An 11086-nucleotide genomic window follows, 5' to 3' on the forward strand; every position below is an offset into this window, starting at 1 on the left:
TGAATCGCCGACCGGTCCAGATATTTAGCATGCCAAATATCTCGCGGGTGTCGGCGACTCGTCGGCGATCCTCTCAGAACGCGTCTTTTATAATTCACACTGTGTGATTGTCACTCGCGTGCACGAGCATCGATTTGCCTGTGATTTCGGCCATTTGTCGGCGATTTCTCAAAACCTGTCGGCGAGTCAAAATCAGGGCTAAAATCGTGCAGTCTGAACTCGGCATATGCGAGCGGATTGTGAACAACATCTCGTTTTGACATCTCGCTGTGTGATTTGGACGACAAGTTACGCCTCTTGCTTAAAGTTATGCCCCCCCCCCTTTTTGGTACGCCCCGTCTTTGTGTGAGCATATTTATGTTCGTAATTGTCTCTCTACCCTGTAAATAGCATATTGAAACTGCATGTCGAAATATAAGATGTGTCAAGAATAAATGGTGGTTGACTGTAACAATTGGTTAGTGAATGAGCCATTTAATGTAAATGTGATTGAACAGCGGTGTGGACAAAACTTCACTGTCTTCACAACTAAAATGACTCTGGTCAAATAAAAATAACGAAGAGTTTAAAAACAGGAAAATTATTTCATTGATTGGTGCTATAAGGGATACAGCTACGTGAAATCTCGAACACTGTTGTTATCCGAATCCTACCACAAACCTAACCCTAAACCCAACATCTCGCGAGATTTGTCAGTAGCTGTATCCCCTCTAGCCGATGTAACCGAGGTAGCGACTTCCGTGCAGATAAACCCCGCCCTTCTCGTAACCACAGTGTCATGCTCATTGCGATTCTCCTCGAGTATTTACTTTTTTGCGTTACACTTTATGAGTGACAAACATGGCAGCCAAAGCAGGGAAGCAGAACCGCACTCGGAAGACAGGAGCGGATCAGGATGAAGAGGAGCATCCGCTGCAGGCTGTTCTCATCGCGGACAGTTTTAACCGCCGATTCTTTCCCATCACCAAAGACCAGCCGCGGGTGAGAGTCAACTAACCACACTGCGAGCACATGCTGCTGTCTGGATCCATACACCATACTGATCATCCTAGTATCATACTATTCTTTGTCATATCACTTTGGGACTACAATGCCAAATCTGTTTTGTACCACGGCATACAAAATGTTAATCATTCAGTACTACATGTGTCTAAATGCATAATCATAAGATCAAATGCTTAGGTAGTGCACTGTTGTTTTGGACATGTAAGTTAGCATACTATGGTATTTTGAACACTGGTTTATGCTAATATTATGTATAAAATTAATACCATAGTATTTAAATATGGTGATCATTCAATCGGACCCACAGTATATATCAAGGTACAATGGCATGTCTGTTAATGTAAGGTAAGTTATTGTTTTAAGAGTTAGCATTACTTCGATTCAGATTTTTTATTTCTCACTTGCTTTTTCACGTCAGGCCCTTCTGCCGCTGGCTAATGTCTCCATGATTGACTACACATTGGAGTTTCTGACCTCTACTGGAGTCCAAGAGACATTTGTCTTTTGCTGCTGGATGTCCAACAAAATCAAAGAACATTTACAGTGAGACACTTTGACTTTGTTATTGTATGATAATCGATCGCGATCCTTATGGCTTAATGTCTTGTATCTTATTTTAAAGGAAGTCGAAATGGTGTCGCCCCACATCTCCAAACACAGTGCACATCATCACCTCTGACCTGTACCGGTCCCTCGGGGATGTTTTGAGGGACGTGGACGCCAAGGCGCTGGTCCGCTCAGACTTTCTGCTGGTGTATGGGGACGTGGTGTCCAACATTGATGTTTCGCAGGCGTTACAAGAGCACAGGTAAGTGTCATGGTCGAGTCCTGTCAGTAAACTTGATGTTGATATTTATACCAGTATGTGGTGTTTTGTATCACAGGGTGCGGCGCAAAATGGAGAAGAATATTTCTGTGATGACCATGATCTTCAAAGAGTCCTCGCCCGGCCACAAGACTCGCTGTGAGGAAGATGACATCATAGTAGCCATGGACAGCAAGAGCAAGCGGGTTCTTCATTATCAGAGAGCTCAAAGCTTAAAGAAACTTCAGTTCCCTATGGTGTGATATTTAATGATGAATCTTACAATACGTTTTAAGACAGGGTCATAGTTCACCCCATCAAAACACTTGATTTTTTTGGTATTTTTTATAAATGACACTAAATGATTTCGTTCCTTGTCTTTCCTACAGAACATTTTCCATAGCGGGAGTGATGAGTTTGAAATTCGGTATGATCTTTTGGATTGTCATATCAGCATTTGCTCTCCACAGGTCAGTGTGTATTTACATTTATGTTACATAATACATATATTGCTAGATCTTGAACCCAGATGTTAAGTGAAGATTATGTGTCTTAGGTTGCTGAACTTTTCACAGACAACTTCGACTACCAGACGAGAAACGACTTTGTTCGTGGGATTTTAGTCAATGAGGAGGTCAAGAACACAAGAAGTGACTTCATAATGCTTTATAAAGACTTCATACACATCTGTCTTATTTAATAAAAGCTTTCTTTCTCTTATAGATCTTAGGAAACCAGATTCACATGCACGTCACTAAAGATGGATACGGGGCCCGGGTGTCAAATCTTCTCATGTATGACTCTGTCTCCTCTGACATGATCCGGCGCTGGATCTACCCCATCACACCCGACGCCAACTTTGAGGACCAGGAAGGCCAGAGCTGTACTCACTCCAGACATAACGTTTACAGAGAGCCGGGAGTCAGTCTGGGTCACGGCAGCCAGATGGAGGAGAACGTGCTCATCGGCCGAAATACAGTGATCGGAGCAAACTGCACCATATCAAATACTGTGATTGGTGCAAATTGTGTCATCGGTACGGTCTTAACTTAATTCGTTTACTCTGTGTTTTGATATTATGATGTGGCAGTGATTTTATTTGCAATGCTAAGCAAATGTATTATGCTAATTTAACTCAATTAGTTGAGAAAATATTATATATAAATATATAGTGTATACTATTTTCATATAGTATATATAAAAAGTATAAATATATAACAAATGTGATTGTGACACGTATTTGTTTGACACGTCTGCTCTGTCTACTTAGGGGACAATGTGGTTCTGGACAGAGCTTATATATGGAACAGAGTCCATATTGCAAAGGATGTAAAGGTCCAGCAGTCAGTTATCTGTGATGGTGTGGATGTGAAGCATGGAGTCACTCTCAATGAACAGTGTGTGCTCGCATACAACGTAAGAAAATATGACATAATTTAAATGAACAGTACCTAAACTCTTTTATTTGAGTTTAAATGTATAAATTTAAGACATAAATGTAAAGATTAAGTCGGTCTATGAATATTATTGGGAGACTAATGGTGCATTCACACCAGCCGCGGTAGAGGCGGCAAAAAACGCGCTATTCGTGCGTAGTTGGACGCGCAAACATTTGAGTTTCCTTGTTTCATTCGTGCGTGAAAGCTACCCATGAAATTCTAGTCTTTTGAGACATTCACGTGGAAATTTGTGTCATGGGAGGGGCTTCTGTGACTCCACTGAGACTCCGCTCACTTCCTGTAATCACGTCACTACTACAGCAAGGTCCTTATTGGTTAACACGTCACGGAAATCCGCCGAAGTTCCGATTTTCAACTCGCATGTTTCCCGCAGCAATGCTCAATTCACGTGCCATCCGCGCAACAGGATGCCTTATCGCGTCTTTGCTTTGACCTAATGCTACGTACACACCAAACGCGGGGCATCGCGTTACTCGCTCTAGATCACTTGCGGGATTTAACTTCGTGTCATGTAGGGCTGTCAAAATGGCTGAACAAGTACATTCGAAATTCGTCCTTGAAAAATAATAAAATTCGAATTATATTCGAATTATAAAGAGCTACTTTATCTTGGAGAAAATACTCCTAAAAGCCCACAAGAGGGCGCAGCACAAAGCCCCAATAATATAAACAAATCATGCACAGCATATTTTTGGTTTAAACGAATGTTATAAACACTAATAAATTAAAGATAATTTCTTAAATTCATATGCAAAGGAACAAAAGTGCACATAGATATCTGGAAGTGCAAAATGCCTCAACAGCCAGCGTGTGTAGGATATTAACACAAACATAGTCAAGAAACTATCCATGTATACATTTACAAATTATTTTATGTACCGTACATTAATTAAATTAAAAAAAAAATTTACAGAGCCTCAGTTAATACAGAACACAACAGTGTCTTAATGAAATCAAAATTAACCAGTATATTTGTGCACCTGTAAATGTACAAAACGAATGCCATACATAGACAATGCATATTAATATAGGGCATTTTATATAATATATAAGTAGATAAATGTACGTGTTTCTAATAAAGTATGAAAACGAATGAATCTTTATTTAAGCCAAAATAAGTGGGAAAGATTATTAGTCATTTAAATTTTGTCAAGCTTAAACGCGATTCACAACAACTTATATTATATTTTGTGTGTTCCTTGGTTGAAAATATGTAGAAATATAAGCGAGTAATAAAGTACAGAACAGAAATGTTTAACTTACGTGCAGAGCGAAGCCGTTAATAAAGCAAACTCTCCGTAATTAATAGAAACGTACTGAAACAGTCGAGTTGGCAGATGATCATCATGTTTATATTTCACGCAGATAATGTTGATGAAAAACTTGCATATCAAATGTCCAGGTGAAAGTCAAGTTTCCAGTCAGTCATAAAAATAAAGCCACCGTGGCGCTACATTGCAACTCTCTCATATGCGTTGTGGACTCTGTAGATGCACATATGGTTTTAATGTTGCTAAACAAGCAGCTGTATTATGGCACTTTCGTGTTGATCAGTTATTTTAAACTTTAAAACTGCATTTAGAACCAGACGACACTAATTCTGTCATCTCAGCTAGTTTCACTTTGCGGTTGAATTCCAGTTGATGCTCCAAAAACCAAAGAAGCATCACACAGCCCTTTTAATACGTATTCTGTCCGACTCGTAATCCCCACTGTCTTTTCTTGCTATTTTTCAAATGAATAACGCTGGCTTGCTCCGCATAGTTGGCTGAGCCGCTAACGCTCTGTATAACAATCCGCGTCAGTTACGTCATCATAACGTTGCGTGAGATTCCTGACACAGGTAAAATTCGAATGCAAAGTTTTACGTTCGAATATGCATATTTTTTTTACATTCGACGAATATTCGAAATTCGAATTAAAATTTGACAGCCCTAGTGTCATGCAAATTTTTTGCTCGAGTTCAATATTTTCAACCTGGGCGAAGATGCTTTTGAGATGAATAGCGCGTGTTTTCTGTAATAAGACCTCGATCCTTGATTATTTTGTTGTAAATGTCCGCCATGAGATCAAAACGATTAGCTGGTCACTCTTGTTTTTTTGCAGGTGGTAGTGGGTCCAGACATCACGCTTCCAGGTGGAACAGTTCTCTCCATGCATCATCCAGACGAGGAAGATGAAGAGGATGATGATGAGTTCATGAGCGATGACAACGATGTTGGCTCCAATAAAGACAAAATCAAACAGAAAGTGTTTATTTCCTTTTATTCCCTTAAACGTCAATCACATTTTGCATTTAAGTTTAATAAATGTTTTGTTTATGATGTGTGATCCACTTGAGCGTCATGTCCTCTGCTGCGCATGTGTTGTCAGTGTTTAACCCAGCAGAGGTGGGCTCAGAGGGTAGAGGATACAGATGGAAAACCAGCAGTGTCGAAGACATGGAGGAAGATGAACTCGTTGAATGCATTTGGGGTGAGACTTCTAGTCACTTTTTAATAATACCACAAGGGCTGCACGGTATTGAAGGAAAATGTGATATGCAATAACTTGCTTAAAGGTTGTACAATTAAGTTGAACTTTATTCAGATATTTAAAAATAATAAATATACGCTTCACATTCTTCCTCATTGATCCTCTTCCACACGTCAGAACACACAAGCCATCACTACCATTATCATAATTATATGCAAGTCTCTATGCTAAAACTTTAGCAAAGTATACACGACCTTTGGAATTATTAAATTATTGAGTTATGCACATCTGCGATATTGGCGTAATTTTAATAACTTGGGCAACCCTTAATACCCTGAAGGGGATCGCATACCGGCCGCGCAGCTCAGCGCCACGCCACATCGAGTCGCGTCTAATACAACTCTGAGGTATTAAATAGCGCAAGCTTCGTCAGATAGCGTCTACTTCAAAATGCAAAATATACATTAGCAGCCAATGTTAATTGTTATTGATTTGGGACAAATATGATGTTATTTAATGTTAAACTAGGTGTGAGTGGCGCTCTGTGGCGCGACAGGGATTTGAGCAACTTCCTGAGTTGTAGCTGGGCGGCGCCACCTGTCTGCGCCGGTGTGTGAGTATACTCATAGAAAGCAATGTGTTCAAATTTTTTTAAAACGGCACGGCGCTGAGCTGCGCGTCCTGTGTTCGACCCTCTTAAGAATGATGCAGAGGAAACTTGTAATATTTGCATTTGAACAGGTCTGGTGTTGAATCCTGACCCTGAGAGTGACAGCGAGAGCGAGGTCAGTGATGGGGCAGATGACATGCTTTACTCGGCATCACCAGAACCAGATGATGTTAAAGGTGAAGAATATTACATCATCACTTTTTCTTTTGTTTACCTCTCCAAGCTTCTGCAAAAAGTTAAAATTTGATTACAATTATTATTTTCTTCACTTAAAGTGTTTCAGAATGAGGTTCATGGTACGTTACAGAGAGGGCTGGATGAAAACATCGGCTGTGATAATTTGGTTCTTGAGATTAACTCGCTCAAGTAAGTGAAGCATGTACTATTAACTTTCCTTAAAGCACCGTTAACTCTTTCCCCGCCCAGCATTTTTTGTAAAAAAGTTGCCAGGCAGTAAATCAAATATAACATAACATACAATATACAGACCTGCCAACCTTTACCCATTTTGCGTAACAGATACGCAATTAGACACCAAACTACGCTGCTACGATTTGTCACTTCAAAATACGCGAAAAGCCATTGATGGCTTTGAGTTCAACTGTCTGTACATTTGCGCACTAGGCAATTCGTCGCACGACGCAACTTGCCGCGCGTCAGAGACAAAATTCGCTTCTTGTGGGAGGGGCAAGTGCTATGCGGTTGTCTGTTTGCTAGATGGCTGATGTTGATTGTGCATTTATCGAGAGAGTTAACAGTTTGTATTCGGTAACCTTAATATAGGGGGAAAATAAACGGTGCGGGTCGATAAACGTCACGTGACTCAAAAGTGAAATGTGTATTTACAACTTACCAGGTTGCCCAATGTCATTTTTATTCCTGTCTCTATAGAAATAAGAACTTGTGTCGTATAGACGGTTTCATCGGACGCACATGCGCTGACGCGATACACGTCTGGATCCGAACTTTACTTCTGGTTTTGTTTTTTTAATGGTCTGAGTAGTTGCTAAACTGATCTCTTGAACAAATGCCTCATCGAAAATAACAAATGTTTTGGTTTCCTAGGTAATCTCAGTTTATTTATATAACAAGCAAAAAAACAACACAAAGTTTAAAGAACTTCGTTGTTATGTATTCTTAGCGGAGTTTACCGGAAGTTACGTGCGACCACGACAGCCGCTTGTTTATGTTGTTACTGCTGAAACAGTCTATAGCTCAGGGTGACTGCTCAGGGACAATATCAAGCGTTCCTTCATGTTGAATGAGTGACTCCGAGCCGGGCTGCCGCCACAGCAGCAAGCAGGCTCCTGATTGGTTAACGCGGCATGAAAATTCACCAAAGTTAAAAAATTTTCAACTCGGGCGTCAGCCGCAAATTTGCGTCATACGCAAAATGCACAAAAAACCCCATTAGCGCGTACCGCGCCAGATGCTCAATTTGCGCAATTCGCGTGAACGAGGCGGAATTGCGTCTACCACGCCGCGAGACCTCCAGCCCCAATGCGTCAATTTAAAATTGATATCACTCGCGCTTGACGCCTCTACCGCGGCTGGTGTAAACGCAGCATTAGACAATGCGCTTAGATCGTTAAAATAGGGCCCCTAGTCATTCGAAACATTCACATGGAAATTTGCGTCATGGGAGGGGCTTCTGTGACTCCGCTCGCTTCCTGTAATCACGTCACTACTAGAGCAAGCTCCTGATTAATGCGGTGCGAATATCCACCGAAGTTCCGATTTTTCAACCGCAGGATGCCTATTCGTGTCTTTGCATTGACTTAACATGTAAATTACTCGCCTCTTCCGCATCCGGTGTGAACGCACAGTAAGAAGCTCTCTTTCAAATCTCAATTGAACCCAGAGAACACCCATACTGATAAAAAAAGTATACCATGTAAATCGCTTTGGATAAAATTATCTGTCAAATGCATAAATGTAAATTGGGATATATATTTGCTTCTTTCAGGTATGCCTATAACATTACTCTAAAGGAAGTCATGCAGATCTTGACCAGAGTGGTGCTTGAGTTTCCGTTTCATCAGCAGGGAGCTCATATAACCACAGCACAATACTCCTCACATCTGCTGCCCGTGAGTGACTGTCTGTTAATGCCTGCATGTGTACATTTAAATGTTTATAGTAAGATAATGATGAGCGTAATGTTTCTCTGCAGTTGATGAAGAAGTGGGCACCGGTTTTTAAGAACTACGTGAAGAGAGCTCAAGACCACATGGACTGTTTGGCCTCCGTGGAGGAAGTCTTTCTGGAGCGGGACACTCATTGGGCAGCTTTGGTCAAAGTAAAATTTTGATAGTTGACTTTTTGCAGTTTGGTTGTACATCCAATGTTATCAATTTTAAAAAGTTAATGTATGTGTCGAGTGCAGACTGATTTTATGTCACGTAATGTATTTTCACATTTGAGGTTCTGATGAACATGTACCAGCTGGAGATCTTGGAGGAGGACGCCATCATGCGCTGGTTCTCTCAGGCCGCCACCACGGACAAGAGCCTACAACTCCGCAAGAATCAAGGAGTGAGTATCACAGGATGTGACATCATTTAAAGAGATAGTTCACCCAAAAATTAAAATTCTTTCATCATTTTCTCATCCTCATGTTGTTCTAAATCTGTATGAATTTATTTTTTCTGATGAACACAAAAGAAGATATTTTGAGAAATTATGGTAAGCACACAGCCGATAGTAACCATTGACTTCCATAGTAGAAAAAAAATACGGTGGAATTCAATGGCTACCATCAACTGTGTGCTAAGTGCGTACCATCATTTATCAAAATATCTTCTTCATCACTTATGTTGTACCGATCCATATTGATGTATTGTTACGCCCCTATTTATCACAATACTTTCATATTATTTGTTTTCCTAATATGGAAGTCAATGGTGCTGGATATCTGCCACTGCTCTGGGTTTACTCACTGGGATAGGTTAAATGCAGAGGTCACATTTCGAGTACGCGTTACATACTTAAGTTAACAATCATATCACTTTTCACGTTGTCTTTAAAAATTGTGTGAAAAAGCTGTGTGTGAAATTGACCAAAGCTCTCAAATCTCATTACACACATTCATACCAGATTTGAATGCGAGTGATATATGAGTGATCGCAAATGAAGTAAATTTACATGAACTAATTTAAATGATCAGCTCATGTTTTAATAGCATTATTGTAGTGTAAAATTTGGCTTCTTATATCTTCTTACTTATGTCTTTATTTAGCTCCTGAAGTTCATTCAGTGGCTGGAGGAGGCTGAAGAGTCTTCAGAGGGAGATGAATGAACGTCCAACCTTATATCTGATGGTCATTTAGACACCTTACAAACCTAAACAACATACATCAACACTTCTTTTTAGGATGATTGCCCTTAAAAATGACCACAAATTCACAGAAACTGCAGACAAGTGGTCATTCTTATTTAAAAACATTGTAATGGCATAGACTCAAATAAATTATGAATTTATAAACAGATTACGTCGTTATCCCTGAATAGAAGATTTATTTTGAAATGGGATTTATGTTCTTGAATTTCTTCAATTTTGGGAACAACTGAAAATTGAATAATGAAAACCTTTCAGTAGAATTGAAGTGTTTAAAGTATACTAAAAATACACTTTTGTGATTTTCTTGTGCACAATTAATAAGTGCATGCTTTTCCAAAAAAACAATGCATTCAGGGTTCCCACGAGTCCTTGAGATCCTTGAAAGTTTGTAAATCTGGGGAAAAAATTCAAGGCCCTGGGAAGTTTTTAAAAAAGTATTACATGCATAGATACAGGTCATTGAAAGTGCTTGAATCATTTTATACAAGAAGTTTTATGGAAATAATCCATATTATTCCCTGTGTCTTGTAGGAGAATATCATCAAAAATATCACACATGCTAAACTGTTCGCTTTAAATGCTTGTATCTTTTTTATGCGAATGTTGATTCATACCAAAATGCTTTTTTGCAAAGTTGTGTTTGACAAATGAAAACGTCTCGGGTTACGTATGTAACTGTTGTTCCCTGAGAAGGGAACTAGACGCTGCGTCTCCCTTGCCTTACTTCCTGCATCCCTGTAAAACCATCTTTGGCAATATTTCACATAGCAATATATTTCCTGGCTCTCATGTCACCCTGTCTTGTCATTAAGCCTCACCATTGGTTGAATTTGATATACACATTCAAACACACTTACACCTGGAAGCTTTCCCAAAGTGTCACCGCAGTGATGCAGCGCGAGTTCCATTTAAAGGGAACTGTAACAATTGATCTTAAACACTATGTAACCTTGCTCTCACTTGAAATAAGTCCCCACATTTAGTCCTTGAATTTGAGGGAATTGGATCTGGAAAGTCCTTGAAAGGTCCTTGAATTTGAAGTTAACTAAGGTGTGGGAACCCTGTGCATTGTCTTAATCCTGTTCCATCTCCTCCAGTATTTTAGGAGGGCAGCAATCCTTAAATCTACAAGAGACTCATAAAGGTCTGTTTTTAATTCAGATATATCCCATCCTTGATCTCTTTTTCATTGAATGTGTCACACAAGCAAAATGGGCTTTTGTATGAAGGCGTTTGAAACGTACTGTATGCATTACAGAGGAGGCACAGAAATAATTTTAGATTCACAAAAATTAAGGATACAAATAAAAAGGTTGGAATTAAATGAAAAA

At 39.7% G+C, this 11086-nt stretch overlaps 1 protein-coding gene across 1 annotated transcript; it reads left to right on the forward strand.

Annotated features, from left to right (window-relative positions):
• Window positions 1–734: 734 nt before the first annotated feature.
• On the forward strand, window positions 735–9903 carry LOC129441788 (translation initiation factor eIF2B subunit epsilon). The gene is made up of 16 exons (XM_073872914.1): window positions 735–981; window positions 1424–1548; window positions 1628–1813; window positions 1890–2067; window positions 2200–2280; window positions 2367–2444; window positions 2534–2846; window positions 3081–3226; window positions 5377–5519; window positions 5642–5745; window positions 6487–6591; window positions 6691–6781; window positions 8382–8505; window positions 8589–8714; window positions 8840–8950; window positions 9654–9903. The coding sequence occupies exons 1-16, from the start codon at window positions 841–843 to the stop codon at window positions 9711–9713; spliced, it is 2112 nt and encodes a 703-aa protein (XP_073729015.1). The 5' UTR covers window positions 735–840; the 3' UTR covers window positions 9714–9903.
• Window positions 9904–11086: the final 1183 nt, after the last annotated feature.

The sequence above is a fragment of the Misgurnus anguillicaudatus genome, chromosome 2, assembly GCF_027580225.2.
Source record: "Misgurnus anguillicaudatus chromosome 2, ASM2758022v2, whole genome shotgun sequence".
NCBI lineage: Eukaryota > Metazoa > Chordata > Actinopteri > Cypriniformes > Cobitidae > Misgurnus > Misgurnus anguillicaudatus.

Excerpts from the sequence above, each read along its gene's own strand:
- LOC129441788 (XM_073872914.1), top strand. The coding sequence starts at position 841 with ATGGCAGCCAAAGCAGGGAAGCAGAACCGCACTCGGAAGACAGGAGCG. Across the intron at positions 3,227-5,376 it reads AGTGTGTGCTCGCATACAAC|GTGGTAGTGGGTCCAGACAT; the intron begins GTAAGAAAATAT and ends GTTTTTTTGCAG. Across the intron at positions 6,782-8,381 it reads CTTGAGATTAACTCGCTCAA|GTATGCCTATAACATTACTC; the intron begins GTAAGTGAAGCA and ends TGCTTCTTTCAG.